General features: G+C 39.8%; 2 protein-coding genes across 2 annotated transcripts; one reads left to right on the forward strand and one right to left on the reverse strand.

Moving 5' to 3' along the window:
* The first annotated feature begins 1,263 nt into the window (after nt 1-1,263).
* LOC134676841 (uncharacterized) lies at nt 1,264-13,902 on the forward strand. The gene is made up of 9 exons (XM_063535221.1): nt 1,264-1,294; nt 2,603-2,711; nt 4,237-4,306; nt 7,678-7,787; nt 9,418-9,560; nt 10,052-10,174; nt 10,963-11,084; nt 12,186-12,426; nt 13,884-13,902. The coding sequence occupies exons 1-9, from the start codon at nt 1,284-1,286 to the stop codon at nt 13,900-13,902; spliced, it is 948 nt and encodes a 315-aa protein (XP_063391291.1). The 5' UTR covers nt 1,264-1,283.
* A 2,262-nt stretch (nt 13,903-16,164) lies between these two features.
* Nucleotides 16,165-17,835, reverse strand: LOC134676941 (uncharacterized). The gene is made up of 2 exons (XM_063535322.1): nt 17,698-17,835; nt 16,165-17,261 (listed from the first exon to the last, which is right to left on the reverse strand). The coding sequence occupies exon 2, from the start codon at nt 17,242-17,244 to the stop codon at nt 16,213-16,215; it is 1,032 nt and encodes a 343-aa protein (XP_063391392.1). The 5' UTR covers nt 17,245-17,261; nt 17,698-17,835; the 3' UTR covers nt 16,165-16,212.
* Between the last annotated feature and the right edge of the window lie 1,226 nt (nt 17,836-19,061).

Genomic DNA, 19,061 nt, shown 5'->3' on the forward strand with positions numbered 1-19,061 from the left:
ATTCTAACACAAAAATTCTTGGTACAACTTTAAATAGAAATGTCCAAAATACATCTTTCTAATTTGGGCCATATTGACAGATTTGTCAGTCAGTCAGATCTGCCGCTAAAATAGAGCTTCCAGTTCCAGTGCTATATATATGTATGTATGAATTTGGTCAAACCAATTTGTCAGTCAGTAAGAACCAGGAAAACTATACTCATCCTTTTCTTTTGGGTGCTAGTACTAGTGTAAGACAAAGATAGTATGATTCTCTCTGTCTATGATTGAAATGAGACAATCCTTTGACCAGCTTTGACAATCTATAATAATAAAGAACTGCAAGTGTATATACTCGCTAAAATGCATTCACGAGCCGTGAAGGTTGCAGATGCTATCTTTCCGTGACACGGCGGAACTGACGCCATATTGCTATCGTTGTACACACACAGACAGACAACACTCAATGAATGAAAATATATGTACAGTCAGCCAAGAAAGTGGTCTACCACTTCGACTCTATTATCTGATTGATAGAGTCGAAAAGTGGTAGACAACTTTCTTGGCTGACCGTACCTATCAATAGTGGAAAGTATCTTAAGTAGCTTACTTCTGAAGAAGAGAAGTTCTTTCTAATGCTAAAAACCGGGCAAGTGCGAGTCGGACTCGCGCACGAAGGGTTCCGTACCATAATGCAAAAAAAAAAACGAAAAAAAAAGCAAAAAAAAACGGTCACCCATCCAAGTACTGACCACGCCCGACGTTGCTTAACTTTGGTCAAAAATCACGTTTGTTGTATGGGAGCCCCATTTAAATCTTTATTTTATTCTGTTTTTATTATTTGTTGTTATAGCGGCAACAGAAATACATCATCTGTGAAAATTTCAACTGTCTAGCTATCACGGTTCGTGAGATACAGCCTGGTGACAGACGGACGGACGGACGGACGGACAGCGAAGTCTTAGTAATAGGGTCCCGTTTTACCCTTTGGGTACGGAACCCTAAAAAACGGACTATAGTATGTACCACAGAGCACAGAACTCTTTAAAATCTTAAGTACAGTCAAGTGTAAAAATATGGGTGTAGACAACTTACCTACTTAAAAATTTGTCCTTAATATACTTAATATACTACCTAGACTATATTTGTCAAACCACCTTTTCACAAATTCATGAAAACTTCTTAAACCTGCTGTCACAGGTGACAGCATCACCATATTTCTTTGTCATCTTTCAGATAGTTTTGACAGATTTTGTGTTGACTAACGATATATTTATATTTAAGGTTTTTGTTTAGATTTAATTATGACTTATTGGTAAGTAACTATGATTACCTAAGCATTATAAAGCAACTCCAAGAAGTGCAACTATTTGGAACCGCAATTGGAGGTCATGGGTTCAATCCTTCAGCTGATTTGTTCAATCCTCCATTCAACTCACTCAATACACTTTATATAATACTAGTCCCGCGCCGCGTCCGTCTGATCGTATGTATGTATGTTCGCGATAAACTCAAAATCTACTGCACGGATTAACTATCTACTGAACTACACCTATCAATAGAGTGATTCTTGTGGAACACAAAGACAATGCATTTCGAAATAGTTTCTAAAAATCGAGAGTTCTCTGAAAAGTACTCAAGTCTCTACAAGAGACTCAAGTCTCTACAAGAGACTCAAGTCTCTATTAAGTTGAAAAGAACTCGAGTTTAGACTTAATTATGAGTCTGAAAAACTGACTCAAGTCTTGAAGCAGAGGACTCAAAGGAGTCGAGTCCTTGAGTAGATGATGACAAGCTTGTAGTTCACGCCAACTTACCGTGTTAACCCATTTGTTTAAACGGTGGAAAAAAACGAGTTTTTATCGCTCAGATTTATAGAACTGATGCTTTTATGCAGATTATATTATAAGCCTGAGCCAACATTAGGTTTAACTTTTGCAATGTCTAAAAGAATCTGAATGCTCATTTAGACGGCGCGTGCGAATTTCGTTACTTACCCCTACGAAGCAGGAGGTCCTGGGTTCGAATCCTAGTAACCATTTATTTTTGTATTCATTACAGATTTTTATTTCTGAGTCATGGTTGTTTCTGAGTACGTTTGTATGGAAGAATGACCACTCCTGTTGGCTCTTAAAAGAGTTTTGCTTTTTTTGATATTTTTGTATTTTAAGGCGCTAGAGTCCTTCAAAAATGTCCAATATGACCTAATTGACTATGCCGCAATGAGAGGCGTAATATTCAAAACTGATATCAATTAGCCAAAAAAGCAAAACGGTCCGACACATTATTATTTAGATTTCCAAGTTTGGTTAGGATTGGTTAAGTTTTGGAGGAGGAAACAGTCGAGTACGAAACCTCGATTTTTGAGATTTTTACGCGGGATTTTTCGCCTTGTCCTTATCGCACTAGTTTTAGGAGCGGCTTCCGTTAGCGAGACGGTTATATTTACCTACCTAAAATATTTAAAACTCAGCTCCTGTTTCGTCTTAAGGGGCCCACAGATTACCAGTTCGCCGAACGATTGCCCGGAACTGTCACCTTTTGTGTTTAACTGACAGGCTGGTAACTTCCGACGAACTGATAATATGTGGGCCTCTTTAAATCTCTATCCGATTCTTTACAGCTGCTCACAATGCGAGTTCACCACCAACTTCGAGAGTGCTCTCATTATGCACCGGCAGCTTCACCACGACGATCCCACCCGAGAAGTATTCAATCCCTGCGAAGTGAAGGTAAAGTGGTATCCAGACGGGACTGATCAAATCAGTCGATTTGTTCAGGAAAATAATTGGCCAATCTCATCTAGCGTCCACACGTACACAAATTAAATCACAAATTTGCATTCTACTATGAAAATTGGCATTTTTGTGTCCGCACCTGCTGATATGATCTCGTTAAATGATATCTCCACTACTTGGCGTTTAAATTCTACTAATAGAATTGCAATCGAGTGGTCAATACTACTAGATTCCAAATTTCGATCACTCGTATTTCAAAAATTACGAGTAGCATTTCGCCGTTTTCCACCGATTTTCGAGTGACGTAATCGAGCGATCGAAATTCAAAAATCGGCCCCCTGGGGGCCGATTTTTGAATTTCGATCGTTCGATTTCGTCACACGAAAATTGGTGTAAAACGGCGAAATGCTAGTTTTTGAAATACGAGCGATAGAACTTGGGAATCTAGTGGTATTGACCACTCGTTTTCAATTCTATTAGTAGAATTTAAATGCCTAGTAGTGGAGATATTATTAACCGAAATACACGAAATCGAGCGGTCGAATTTCAAAAATCAGGCCCCTGTTCGATCAGAGAATTTCATCAGATTGGCGAAAAATTGACTCGTCTGGATACAGCTTAAGAAAAACTTGTTGGAAAGTGTCTTCGTAAACTGAAAGAACCTTGTTTTATAGGTATATAACTGCATTAAACGCACGTGGAACAAGTTTTAATGTTTGAATAATATACAGCTTTTGTTCGCGTGCGTGATGCCGTCACATTCTTTCGATCTTGCTGCTGAACAGACTAAATTTGTATCAGTGCTTACTGTCTAGACAATATAGGTATAATATTATCTTCACATGAACTTCTCATAGTTTCCTTTTGCGCCCTGATTTAACAAAACTTACTTACTTCGTTGGCTCAATAACCCAAAATGAGACTAGGCCTCCAACAAGACAGCGCCACTTTTCTCAGTCCTGCGCTACGGCACGCCAACTGTTGATTCGGTTCGCGCTCCCGCCTCCAGCCTCCACCATGTCGTCCCAGCGATACCTAGGGCGTCGGACAGGACGTTTTTCTGCTAAAGGACCCTATGTTTTTTTTTTCATTTCGATTCCGATCTTCATTCTTTCTAAAGGAAGAAAAAATGATTTTCCAACGCCTGTAATTTATGAACGAGCAATTAGGTATCAAGAAACCAAATCACGACGACGATGAAGCAGAACTTTCATACAGGTACCAAGCAGATTTAGGTAGGTATCTACCTAGGTAAATAAATATATTTATAGTTCAAAGATTTTGTCTCGAAAAGTATACCTACTTACCACTCTTTGTGGTATGATCCTTCCGGCCGATTTCGACCAAGTAGTGTGAGGTTCCTCTTTCTCATTAAAAAAAAAACTTAGGTTTAAGTACAATATTTTTCCAAATCGATGAAACAGTTTGTTGGCGAAAGATGAGGTTTAAAATTGTTGTCTTCGAGAATCAAGTGTGGTTAGTCGCTACAGCCGTTTTTTAACTTTATTTGAGTTTTCAGACAAGTCACACCCTCCCTGGCACTTCCACCACCACCTTCATCCACGCAAAGCCCAGTAAAGAAATTAAACGTAAGTTAACATAACCTTTCTCAACCCGGAGCTCGCGCAGATCAGCGTCCACCACATCCGCGCATTGATACCTAGGTCGACCGACCGGGCGGCGTCCTATCGGTTTTCCCTCAAACGCTCTTTTCACCGCCCGATCACCTTCCATTCGCTCAAGATGACGAGCCACGGTCAGTGGCGGATTTGCCCTAAGGCCAAGTAGGCCCGGGCCTAGGGCGGCAAAATTTTTGGGGGCGGCAAAATGTGACAAAAATTCGCTGATGATAACAAGAAATAACTCAAAATGTAGTCAATATGAAGGGTGCTGAGAAAGGGGCGGCTACAGCGCCTGGGGCCTAGGGCGGCAAAGACTGTAAATCCGCCACTGGCCACGGCACAGGACCGGGATCAGTGGCGAGCAGTCGTGTTGGAGGCGAACACACACTTTGGGTCGCTGCGCCAGAGGAGTAAGTAAGTAAGTAACATAACCTTCATAACATTATAAACCCCTGACATTTTAAAACAGACGCACAGATACTTTAAAAACTTATTTTTTCGGAGGTTAAACACTGTATTAGAGCCTGCGCACACTGCGATTTAAATGTTTGGGACACGATTTTAGAATCGCGCTGTAATACATATTTTTTTGTCGCATGTGCGCGCACCGACATATAAACACATACGTTGCATTTCTGCGACAAAATTATCGCACGACAAAAATCGTAGTGCGCGCTTGGCCTTACTCCCTGGTGAGCAGAGCGGCTACCGCGAAAACCAAAATTCGCAAATTGCGGGGATCTTTCTCTTTTACTCCAACGAAGGCGTAATTACAGTGACAGAGAAAAATCCCCGCAATTTGCGAACTTCGATTTTCGCGGTTATAGCCCAGAGTAAATCCACAGCGAGAAATCATATAAATACTTAGCTAGCACGAGACCATTTTACCTCTTTATATATAAGTACTATATAGGTATATTAAATAGCGCTAGCCGTTTATAACCTGTGACAAAACAAGTTTTATTTCTCGTCGTTTGCATTTAGGGTTTTCCAGGTATTTCTTGAGCCGTAGCATATTTTTAAGATGTTGCCTGTCTCATATATTTCCTTGTAACAATCGCTATTATAAAAGAAGAGTTCATAAAGACAGTTTTACAATATAGACTGGACTGCTATTAGACCTTGACACATTTTGTAAAGAGTGGCGGGAGTATGCATCAGGGATGTTGCGGATGCAGATTTTTTGACATCCGCGGATGCGGATGCGGATGTCAAGATTTGGTACTTAAAAAACGTCAAATATTACACTTTTAGCATTTTTTATTAAAAAAAAACGAAACGTTTAGTATTTGAGCACGAATATAGGTACCTTTTATTTAATAAACAGTTATACTGTTTGGCCTACTTTTCGGGATCTAGAGCACTTACTTACGCCGCCGGCGCCGCCGCTAATACGTTCCTGTTACCGACTGGGTCGATATCCGCATCATGCGGATGCTCCGCATCGATTTTATGCGGATGCGAATACAGATGCGGATGTTGAAAATAATGCGGATGTTCCCCGGATGTGGATGCGAATATTCGCAATATCCCTGGTATGCATCGCATAAGACCAAATGGCGGGAAAGAAGGTAGGCCTTTGCCCAGCAGTGGGACAGTCCTATACTATTACAATTAAATAAACTAAATTGGTTTCTGTAAACAGCTGACGGTCTAGCATAAGTTGCGTTCTCGCGCGCGAGGCCATAGGTATTTGAAAGTCGCGCGCGAGATCTGATGATTTAACTAGAACTGATGTATAGTTTGTGCCATCCACGAAGGCGCACCCACTCTTTTTCAATATAGACAGAACTTCTAACTGCTAAAAGGTTGCACACTTGTACCTACTTACTCGTAAGAGTCACCCCACACTAGCGTCTCCCGAGCGTCGTCGTCTAGTCAACTACGGCTGCTGCTCGACTCAACGTTGGCACAACTGCGCAGCGACAACGTTTTCCATAGCGCTGACCAAGGGCCCAACCTTTTCTGTTCTCTTTCACGACGCAGCAACTAGTATCATTTCTCTCTCCTCGCTCTTTTAAAATGCCGTTTGTCAAAAAAGGACAACCATACTGTTGACAAGGTGGACTTCAAATCAAGTGTTGCCTTTCTTGATGCGCCCAGGCTGTGTATGTGTGCGTAAAAGCGTATATGTGTGCTCTTTTAGGGATGTGAAAAGTCGATTTTAATCATGTTATATATCGATAAACGCTACACAGCGGAACGAAATAGCGATTAATTGAAGCTTCAATATCTTCGTTAAACATAAACATAATTGAAATGCTAATGGATAATGAATATATTATAATATAATAATATAATTCAATTATTGCGGAACACCTATTTTAGGAGGTATTTATGTATTTTAATTAAATATCTGAACTTTCCCTTGGTTCCCTGCTGGGGCGTGACTATAAAATTGTGATCTGATAACCACAATAAAGAATAAAAGCGTTTTTGGTCATTTTAGGTATCGTTAAGCCTTTGAAGTAAAATTAAAATTGCAAGAAATGTCGATAGTTTATCGATATGACTTTATCGACATGGCTACAGCAACGTAGTGGGCCTCATTGTTAATCGTACACTAAACAAAAGTGGCAACAGTGACAGCTCGCTGAGACACCGTCTTTATATATTATAAGTCTATGGCGCTGACGCTCAAAAGACGCTAGTGTGGGGGTGGCCCTAAGCGATAAGATTGGGGTGCGTCTTCGCGGATGGCACTAGCCTACTGCCTAGCCACGACATAGCGCGACTGGCTAAGGCGACAGCCATAGATTGGAGCGAGACACAGCGATCGGACCTTACGTTCCCACCTAGGGTTGTCGCCTTAGCCGAAGCCAGTCGCGCAATGTCGTGGCCAGGCCGTAACTGATACGTGAACGTTTTCCAAAAAAAATTACATTTCATTCATGATGTCTTCAAAATATTTGTACATTCACGCCGCCTCATACATGAAAAAATGTGTGCGGTTATCAAACGGGGCACGACTTTCTTACTTTTTACATTTTTTTAAAATTAATATTAATTTGTTTAACTTTTATTGTCATATATAGTACCTACCCACAATACGTTCGTTCGTTCTTGAGCTTACCGTAGGGCTTATGCAGCGTACTACGTAGGCGAACAACACGCGAGCGCGAAGCGAAGCGGTGCGGCGCGGGGTGAATCAATCCTTTGATACCTATAGAAGTGTCCTACGTGGGCGATCTCGTTGCGAACGCGAACGCCTTGGGCCCGCCGCGCCGCACCGCGTCGCGTCCGCGAGTTGTTCGCTTACGTAAGCCGCATCAGCGTTAGTCAATTTGTGTAAAAATGTCATATAATATTTTATTAATTTTTTATTTTTATTTATATAGTGCCTGGTCGGACGTCGTCAGCGACGCGTCTGTTCGAGAAGCTGCGCGCACGCATCGGGCGCGGGCGCACGCTGTTCTCGCATCCGGAAGAACCGGCCGAGGACAATACGGTAAGGCCCACTTGCACCTTCCTACTAACCCGGGGTTAGCCGGTAAAACCTGGAGTTACCATGGTTACCTGTACAATTTGACACTGGGTTAACGGTTTAACCGGTTAACCCCGGATTAGTGGTATGGTGCAAGTGGCGCTAAGAAATGCGGACACCTACTCCATTAAGCACAGCATAAATAATAGTACTACCGTATAGAAAAGAAACTTCCAACAAAACCGAAGTTTGACAGCGATTCAGAGACGAGCCATGCTGTCCCTTTCTTATATATGGTACTCCACCATATATACGAAAGGGACAGTCTGGCTCGTCTCTGAATCGCTTCGTTAACTTTCGGCTGTTTAAGGTTGTCAAAATTCAAGTCATTTATCTTATCTGTGGTCGTACACGCAAAAGGAAATCAAGTGGTACCAACCCTAATAATTGGTCGGAGGCATAGACCTAGGATTCGCTTGCGCTTGACAGACAGCTGAAGTGTGCGAAAGGGAAGCCATCACGTATATGAACATCACATGAGTGCGAAAGAGTCAGACTACCAATGAGAAAACGTAACCACTTTTGAGTTTGACGACGGCCGCGGACGGCCAAGAGCGTATCACGGTAATTTTCAAATTGAAAAATATACACGGATTAGGACGAAAAGTATTAAATAAAGTAATTCAGTGAAGATGGTGTCTTGTAGTGTGCCGGATTGCAGTGTCACAGGGCCAAATAATCCAAGCAATTACTCATTTCAGAGGATTTATGATATTCCGAATGAAATTTTCATAACGATATTGTGTCAAATTAACAGCGTAAAAAGTGTAAGAAGCCGGTTTATACAGTTCATTATAAGTTTTTCTTCCGTTCCGTGCTAATATTTTATCATATTAGTCAATAATTTAGGATATTTTGTGTAAAAACATAAACTGTTCGTTTACGCTAGGGCTTGACAAAATGTTCATATGACAGTATCGATAACTTGTCGGTATATTAATAGCTATGTAATTATTTCTTCACAAGACATCATTAAGATATTAGTTTTTATAACCGATTTCAAATAATAACGATTGTTATACCTTTTTGAAGGTGTTCATGTTTAGCGTGTCATGATAACTTCACTTTGCAACACAGTAAGAGTTACATTAAGATAAGTCTGTAACGATTTTGATGGCAAACGCAGTGCAATTGTTATTTATACGTCATAATGTCGTAGAATTTTAATGTTTAAAATAACACATTTGAAAAAGTAGTCGATAAAGCAATCAAACATCGACAGATTAGTAATATGTTGTAACATGACATCACTATTTTTGTTCTCACATAGACAATTTACGCACACACTTGCATTTCATTTTTGGTCACACTTTTGAAGATTGAGAGTTGTTCTTTGTCATATAATTCTTTGGTCGGAGGAATGCTGAGCCGAATGGTCTAACATTTAACCTTTTCGACGCCATGTCTAACACAAAAGCTGTCACTCGGACGCCGCGTCACTGAAGTGTCAAAACTTAAATTGAACTTTATGCATATGCACATAGGCCTATATTGTCTGTGGTTTGTGACCGATTAATCCGTCTTTGGCGTTGAACCTGCGGTGCGGATATATTGGTCATTGGCGTCCAAAAGGTTAAACACACTTTGTTTCCAGGACATGTGCATGCTGAGCGAGTGCACATCCAAGGGGTTCAAAGAAGATCTGCCACTGATGGCCACTCGGAGCGACTTCACAGGCCACGAGCGACTGCAACGGGAGACCTTCAGATGTCACCTCTGCAACTTCGAGGCTGACAGGTTCTGACTTGTTTTGCTGATATACCTAACCTCATCATAGGGCCCGATTCGGATTTTGAAATAGACATCTATTAGATATCTTTTAGACATCACCAAGATACGATAACGATATGTTTAAGATCTAACCTGTCAAATTTTACATTTGCGCGATTCTGGAGATATTCTTGAACGATTTCCACGATATGACAGAGTCTAATTCACATCTAATAGATATCTTACTCTATCTAACGTAAAAGTGACATTGGTTGCCCGAATTGCGCTGCAAAAGAGAACTAGTTGATATCTAAACTATAATGTATCTAGAATGGATCTAGTACCTACGTGTCGTCTCTTGTGAATATTTTGAAGTTCGATCGATCTTGAGTGTCGAAATTTATGTTTTTTGCGGCATAAAAAGCCGCGTGTCTTTTTCTCTACTAATTATCTGGTGCTTTATTTCGTGCACGGTTTGAAATCATTTATTTTAAGTATAGGAAACATCCCCATTTCAGGATAACAGTCCTGGACCGGCACCTTCTGAACGACCACAAGATCGGTATCGACAACCTGCTCAAGCTGGTCATGGCGAAGACGAGAGACGCTCTCTCTGAGGATAGTAACACAGACCCGTTTAGGTACGCCTTGAGTTACCTCGTAGAGCAAACTTTCTTACCTGAGGGCCATATTACGCCTCAGAAACGTTCACCGTTGGCGCCGAGGGGGAGGGGGGGTGTATCTGGTTGCTGCAGTTAGGGCTGAACCCCTGGAGCCTGCCTCCCGCGGGCCGGATTGGAACGCTGTCGGCGGGCCGGAGTGAAACGCTCCGCGGGCCGGGGTTTGGAGAGCCCGTAGAGAAATAAGAAAGAGTGGTAGCTCCCACTGCCCTGCTTATTGCATTTGCAGTACTTGCATGAAAATCATCGTTTAAATAAAGAACTTATTCAAAGAGAATAAGATAAACAATTGCATGACATTTCAACTGCGATTACTGCATATGTTGTTAGCACGGCAGCCCAGTGGCGCCGCGTCAAACATATCCATAGGCAATCCGGGGCTAATTTGGCTTACATACTTCCTTTACGAGTCTGCTCAAACGTCCAAAAACAGGCAAGCCGGCGGGAATCGGCTTTTATGGACGCGCCGCCACTGGTAGCTCCATACATGTGACTTTCCACGGAAAAAGGTACCTTATGGCGGCTGGCGCTTACGTCGCATAGCGCCGCAATAATATTGGGGGGGCGTTAATAATAGCGTAAGCGCCAACCGCCATAAGGTACCTTTACCCGTGGGACGTCACATATCAGTTTTCTTACCAAAACGCGAGTTATTTCGAAGTCAACATCTAACGTCAAGTAGTGGAACAATCCATACCATACTTTTATTAATTTAGGAACAATTTCGTCTTCATAACTCTTGTTTTCAGGAGGCAACCATACTACAAACCTCAGGAGATGGAATATCAGCTGCAAGAAGGCGAATTCATGGAGACGGTAGCGCCGAGGGTCAGGGTAATGAAGCATGCGGGGACTAATACTGAGGATACAGGTATCAGTACTATCACTAACTAATACCTATGGCTCAGCGACCCATTATTAACCGTATTAACCGATTAACCCCGGGTTAGGGGTCATCCATTAATTACATCACACGTTTAGGGGGAGGGAGGGGGTCAAGAAAATGTGACATATTGTGACATGGGGGAGGGGGGAGACACAAAGTTTGTGACGTCACTTTAACTTCATCAGTAACCGAAAATTTATTTAAATTATTTTATTCGCTGTACATTTAAATAACAAGTTTTTAAAACGGTAATCGTTTTTATGCGTTTAATTTTCTTTCCTAAGCAGTTTTGGGTTGTAAAATTACTAACATTTATATCCTCAAAAATATTTTGTAAAATATTAATAATGCTTAGGTACTTACTTAATTCGATTTGGCGATTTCGTAGAAAAAATGTGACGTCACACTAGGGGGGAGGGGTTTGCCAAATGTGACCAAGTGTGACAAGGAGGGGGGAGGGGTCAAAAAACCTATAAATTCGTGTGACGTAATTAATGGATGACCCCTTAGTGGATTGGTGCAAGTGGACCTAAGAAGGTTTTAATTTGAGATGCCACGAATATTCGGCAACTATTCGGTATTCGGCCTATTCGGCCACTTTGCCTAGTATTCGGCCGAATACCGAATATCAGTTACACCAACCTAAAAGGAAAAATTACACAAAAATATAACCAAAACCTAGGTATATTTAATTTATAAAATGTATTCTTGGAAAATAGATAGACACGAAGGTACGTTTTTGAGCATTTCTTGATTATAATATATTTTGTTTTTATCATGGGTCTGATTTGATTGACTCTAACTACATTCATCAATTCTGTTTAACGTAAATATATATCTTAGCAAACATTGTGCTTTGTTGGCGAACAGTTTTCATAGATTTAGATTTATTTATTTCATAATATTAAATTACAATATAAATTATTAATAATAATTGTGACTCAAAATGTTCGCATGTTATGCCGAATATTCGGTCGCCGAATATTCGGTATTAGGCCGAGAGAGGGGCCGAATATTCGGTATTCGGCCAAATTCACTATTCGGGGCATCTATAGACTTTTAATCTAATTCTCCATTCCTTTTAAGCGTTAACCGACAACTTCAAACGGATCACCAGCGAACTGGAGAAGATAGTGAACTGCCCCCCAGAGGCCCACGACCGGAGCGACCTGTTCCAGAAGATGCAGACCCTGAACGAGTACATGTGCAAGTTCGTGGACTCCTCCAACATGCTGAAGAAAGTGCTGACGAAGGAGCTGGATACGAAGAGTCGGGGGGATAGGAATGAGCATCGAGCTGAGCCGGTCTTTGATTTGAGGTTGGGAGAGTAAGTAGCATTTTGAAGGAAAGAAAGGAAGAAAGAAAGAAAGCATTTATTTATAACAAACAAACACAATGACAAAAACACGTTGAAAAATATACTATGTATAACATTTAGAGCAAAATTCCATATTTAAAAGGGTCACAACTCAGCATGTAGCTGGTAAGGCTAGCACTGTTCTTTCGATGATTTTCCATATTGAAATATGAGAAGTTTCTGAAATTTTCCCGTGTAGACATTTAGCTATTATAGATACATACCAGCGGCATGTATTTTATGTATTTCCATCGTATTTTAATGGAAACATAAACGTGTCTTGCTATTTCAGTCAGTCTCGGTACAAAAAGTACTGAGGTTGACTGAAGTAGCATGACAATACAAACGTGTCTGAGAAACTGCGATGGAAAACAATTATGCACTACATCTGTAGTACAGTTCACAAACATCAATACAAGCCAACGTTCCATAAAGGTGTTTAAACGCCTCAAAACTGAAAAAAACGGAACGTTAGTTAGTCTAAGGATATTTTGTGAACTCGTTTGTATAAGCGGACTGTAGGTACAGTCATCAGCAATAGTATCTTACACAACTGGGGCCGCAAAAATATATGACGCGCTCTTATTGCGCTCCAAATAAGAACGTGTCACATATTTTTGCGGCCCTAGTTGTGTAAGATACTATTGCTGATGCCTGTACCAAGGTTTATCATCGGTAACAAAATTAAAGACCTATGTAATGGATCTTCAAAGTGCTGCAGCCTGAAGCTACATGTCATATTGAAATAAAGTCACCTTCTTTCTTCTCAGTATGATCACTTTATTTTAGCTGCCCGCCAACTGAATTATGTGACATATTTCGAAACTATAGAAACTTCCTGACGGCACGTAAACATAATCATCAGTAGTATGAGAAGTATTAGAACAGGCACCTGCCGCGATAGCAGAGGGAGAGGACGCTGGTTCGATCCAGCCTGGAGGCCTTGGTCACTTTTTAGGGTTCCGTACCCAAAGGGTAAAACGGGACCCTATTACTAAGACTTCGCTGTCCGTCCGTCCGTCCGTCCGTCTGTCACCAGGCTGTATCTCACGAACCGTGAAAATTTGACAGATGATGTATTTCTGTTGCCGCTATAACAACAAATACTAAAAACAGAATAAAATAATGATTTAAATGGGGCTCCCATACAACAAACGTGATTTTTGACCAAAGTTAAGCAACGTCGGGAGGGGTCAGTACTTGGATGGGTGACCGATTTTTTTTTTTTTGCTTTTTTTTTGTTTTTTTTTGCATTATGATACGGAACCCTCCGTGCGCGAGTCCGACTCGCACTTGCCCGGTCTTTTTCTAAGTATGACATTTATATCAGTTTATAATCATCAGTATCATCACACGCCCGCCGAGGTCTTAACCTGTTCCAAATATATTCTGAATCCATGAATACAATTTGTATTATATTGTTTCAGTACTCCCAGGGATTGGTAGGAAACGAGACCCTGAACTGAAGATTAAGAAAGGAATAGGAAATAGTGTGGTGACAATGGAGGTCCCCTGTTCATAAACTTTAAATGCCAGTTGTAAGATTTATATTATTGAATTACTTACTGTTACTTTAATAAACGTGTTAATTTACATTAATTGTTTTGATATAAGTAGTTAAACTATAAGAAGTATTAGAACAAATTAAATTATTTTCAGAGGGCGCAATAAGGCCAAGCGCGCACTACGATTTTTTGTCGTGCGATAATTTTGTCGCAGAAATGCAACGTGTGTGTTAATATGTCAGTGCGCGCATATACGACAAAAAAATCGCAGCATTTTAAAATTGTGATTTGTCACATTTTTCCGCGACTGTCGGAATCTGCTTCTCCAATGGAGTCACAATATGAGACACTTGATGTTGACCATTTAATTATGAATAAAGAAGGAGATCACCTTTGTGGTATAAATACTCAAAGTCATACAGCGATCGCATATTGACTCGGAGTAATTAACAATGGAGCCGCCATTAACAGGCGTTCCCCTCTGTCGAAAATAGGCGGCCAATGGTCAACCACATGTCAACCATATGTATGGACTGACGTTTATCTGACATGACGTACCTATACATTTGATGTGCCCCTCCCCCGCAAAAAACGGCAGACTATTTTGTACCGAAAATTTTAGACATGGCGTCTCCATTGTTAATTACTCCGAGCATATTGAAGACACGTTTCACGAGAAGCGACTGGTACAAAATCCATGTTGAGAATGAACAAATCGTCGACTTTTTCATCGCAGTGCGCGTAGTGAAATTTCTGCGATATATTACAGCGCGATTCTAAAATCGTGTCGCAAAAATTAAATCGTGGTGCGCGCTTGGCCTAAGCCTTCAGTAAGAAATGCATAAAGACTGTACACGAAAAAAACCCGGCCACGCATAATATGGTAAATCTTTTAAATGGGTGTACATTTTGGTGGCCAAATGGCTTAGGCAGGCGCCAAACAGAGATTAGGTACATCATCTGTGAAAATTTCAACTGTCTAGCTATCACGGTTCATGAGATACAGCCTGGGCCCAGTTTTATAAAGTTACAAGTTACAGGTTACAAGAGTACAGGCTACAGGCACCTGTAATGCACTGTGTACGGCTACAGGTGTTTTATAAATACACATAGATAATTACAGTTGTAAAGCACCACGGTCAATCTCGATTACATGTGAAATTTACAGGTGCGAAGAACATCACTATTTAAAAAAAATGTCTGTCATAGAATTCATAGATACTCTGTGCTCTACTAAATGCTGTGTTATTGTTTGCTGTTAAGTATTGGAAAAATGGCCAGAAATGAAGGAGAAATCGAGTGGTTGAGAGCGGTGTTTGATGCCAAGGATATACTATTCGGGCCATTTTCAGATTCAGATTAAGTTAGATTTAATGAAATATTTACCTAATAAGTAAATAAGTACTGTTTCACATTACAATGTATCGTTTCGGTAGTGGCTCAAAGATAATTACGCTGTGTATCGAAAATTATGAATAGTACACTTTACCATAATGTGAATGCACTATACTTAAATAAAGAGACGAATGCTAATAAATCAACGACAAATATCGGCACCAATCCCTTTCCGTTTCCTAGTAGATAAAATAAAACGAATCATCAATAAAATCAATATCAAACATATTGTCACTTCATTTCCTATTTACTATATATTTCAGATACATTAACAAAAACTGATAATAAGAAAACGAATAACTTTAATTAAACTTAAGAATTACGAGCAAAAGAGCGAATCAGACACACTACAAGTAGCTGCTGTTGTGCTGTTACAGGACTCAAGACGTATGTCAGTTTTTGTTACAAGTTTACCAATCTACACTTGTAATTTACAATATTTTTATAAAACGCTTGTTCGATTATGAGTTTAAAACTATTAATCTCCCATATTTTCGTCTATGGTTGAGCTACAGGCACTTGTACCTGTAACCTGTAAAATTGTAACACGGTACTTTTATAAAACGCAAATTGTAAAAAACGGAGGAAGTGTTGCCAGTAAACGCCTGTAAACTTGTAACTTGTAACTTTATAAAACTGGGCCCTGGTGATAGACAAATACACGGACAGTGGAATCTTAGTAATAGGATCCCGTTTTTACCTTTTGGGTACGGAACACTAAAAACGGAGTCCGCAGTAGACCGTCCGTAAACTAAAACGTGCAAGATGCGTCACGTGAATTCTGGAAAATAAAAGAAAAGACACAAAAGTTATCTACTCCACGATTTATTTAATTTAAGTACCTACATAAACTGATCTAATAATCACAACCATGACTGGGTTTCCAACAACATTCACAGACTGCCATTTCTTTAGCTACACGGTTGTGATTTTTGTTGCAACATTCCACGTTGACACTTTTCTCGCATCGTTCCCTTTTCGCCAAAGAATCCCCACTAGACAAGTAATAGTTCTGGTTATTCCGGCAACATTTGCAAATTTCCTTGTAGCTTTGGTCAGAATCCATATCCGATTGTCTTTGAGAAGTCTCCATTGAGGTTTTTACCACTGGCAACACTCGTGGTCCATTCCTAATTAGGGGTCTATTTATATTATCAAAGTTGTCATCTCTTTTCACAGTCGCGAACATTCTATTAACTTCTTCTATAGCATCTTTATTAGTTTTAGTTTTCTCTTTCAAAGAATTCTTCAGTTCTTCCATCTTCATTTGGGGTATCGAAGAAGATTTGTGTTTTATCAGATCTATAGAACACTGGGAGTTAGTAGCTACTTTAGGCTGGCAGGCGTTGACTAAGCAAAATTTGCCGCTTTCTTGAACACAGCCTCCTTCAATAGATAATTGGAAAGTTTTGCAAAGAGACAATTTGGGTTTAATCTTCCCTAATGCCGCTGACACGCAAGCGTCTTTTAATAAGATAGTTCTACTTTTTTCTTTATCATTATGTTCCTTTTGACTCTGAAAAACTGTTAACACTTCAGTTAGAAGATTTAGTCCATGATCAACATTTATTTTGGACGGAGGTGCGGTTTTGACCCTGCTATCTTCGGCTTTATGTTCAATCTTTTCAGTTTTATTGATTCTTTCATTCGAAATAGTAGTGGCAGTTTCATCACATATTGGACATGATTTAGATTTCCTTTCATCGCTTTTGAGATTGTTTTGCTCCTCGTTTCTTGCATTGTTATTTAGACATATCGAGCATATGAATCTTGAATTTTCGTTTCTGCAGCCGTAAGTTTTGTTCATTTCGATTATATACTTCGTTTTGGGTTTAGAATAAGTAGTAATATTAATTGTGACTTTTTTAGGACGCTCCTTAGCTAGCATATGGAACCATCGAGTTTCTGAAATCAACAAATAAAGTCAAACAATTAAAAGCAATCCATTTTTTAAATTTAATTTTTATTTGTATAGCTTATGAAAGCTGTTGAAACTGTCGTTTTCTTTAGTTATTTACTAGGTACCTAATCAAGACGAAATCAAAATGAGGAAATTAAAAGATTGGCACAACAGAAAAATTATTGGATTTGAATGATTACTCCACCGACAAGAGCAAAGCTCTTAAGTTATGATGATGATGATGAACCAAGACGATTCTAACGAACCCAAACTCCATAAGGTTATTAGAAACTCCCTATGGCCGCTGGATCAGTTGGATGGAAACAGAACATCGTCATCGAATTGATACTAAATTTCAGTTCTATCGGCAAATAGTAGAAAACCAGGTGAAACTAAATAAAAGCGTATAAAAGAAAGGAAAACAATGGAATTATTTCTTACATGAGGTTCTTATTGTGTTTCTAAAACACTTTCGTTCATTTTCTCTAGAAATATGTAAAAATAAAAACGTTTAAATAAAACTTTCTTCAAAAACTAGTATTAATTGTAAATAAAATTATAAATGGTCGTGTCTAGATTTAAAATGACATAGTTGGATATAGGTATTATGTCATTTTCATTTATGTCATAAGGCAAAGAGAATAGGCGCGCTTAATAGAGGCTTCTGGTATACTTACTTTACTCTTTGCTTCTGGTGACCAAAGGGCTGGCCACTATTTCGCCCAGCGTATTAGCATCGCTATACAGCTTGGAAATACGGCCAGCCTTCTGGGCACCTTGCCCGTTGACGGCGATCTGGGGCAAATTTTTTACCTATAGTTTTTGTAAGTTTTATTATGTTTGTTAATTTATTTCTTTGTTTCTATCAATAAAGAGAATATAACAATACTTTAAGACCATACAGCAACCATACAGTATGTACACAGTACGTATCCTTCTTAGAAGTAAATAAGGTAGAGGCAATCTTCTGCATTTCTTCATGATTTCTTCTGCCAAGGACATTGACAGTAGTAAATATTTTGAGAATTTATGTAAATTTCAGTAAAATAAAAAAAAACGTAAATTTGATAGGGTTAAAATTTTATGAAGCACATTTAAACACGGTAAATTTATATTCAAGACTAGGGAAAAACTTAGGTCCAAGGACGAGCCTGGGTCTAGGTACTGTGGATTTATGATCTTATCAGTACTCATCAAAAGATCCCAGCATCATAAGGCTTAGCGATTTCTGCATTTTTAAACCATGGTTCCCGGTTAACACCGTACGCTCTTATGCTGACTCCCATGTATGAGAAGACACAATACTAATAACGTGTGGGTATTTTCAGTACTTACTTACACGGCATCAAACGAAGATCAAAGCTTTTTGTAATAGTCTATGACAGGGGTCACCAAACCGCGGCTCACGAGCTGCATACGGCTCTTTGGAGGTACGATTGCGGCTCTTTACGTGACCCATAAAATTAACTTGAGAGTTTTTACCACTGAAAACATTTGCGGATCTTTAAGCTGCCTTAAACTGATGAATTCTGGCGGTTGGCTCTTCTCAAAAATTTACTGACCCACGTAGTCTATTAAGATCATGCATACTGTCAAAATATTTCCAGGTTTTTTAATTGCCGTGCCATTTAAAAATGATCAGTAAAATGCCGAAAAGATGTTAAGAAATAGAGGCGTGAATGTGACCGAGAGGAAGATAAGACAAGACGTAATGAGGGCTTACGAGTACGACATCTTCGATATGCCGCGGTGGAGGTATATGCAGGAGATGGGGTGCCAGGCTAACGGCTACAGGCAGGTCAGTT

This window comes from Cydia fagiglandana, chromosome 25 (assembly GCF_963556715.1).
Source record: "Cydia fagiglandana chromosome 25, ilCydFagi1.1, whole genome shotgun sequence".
NCBI classification, from domain to species: Eukaryota; Metazoa; Arthropoda; class Insecta; order Lepidoptera; family Tortricidae; genus Cydia; species Cydia fagiglandana.

Coding starts and splice junctions, on each gene's coding strand:
- LOC134676841 (XM_063535221.1), top strand. Junction 4,307..7,677: donor GCCCAGTAAAGAAATTAAAC/GTAAGTTAACAT, acceptor TTATTTATATAG/TGCCTGGTCGGACGTCGTCA. Junction 11,085..12,185: donor GACTAATACTGAGGATACAG/GTATCAGTACTA, acceptor ATTCCTTTTAAG/CGTTAACCGACAACTTCAAA.
- LOC134676941 (XM_063535322.1), bottom strand. CDS start 17,244: ATGCTAGCTAAGGAGCGTCCTAAAAAAGTCACAATTAATATTACTACT.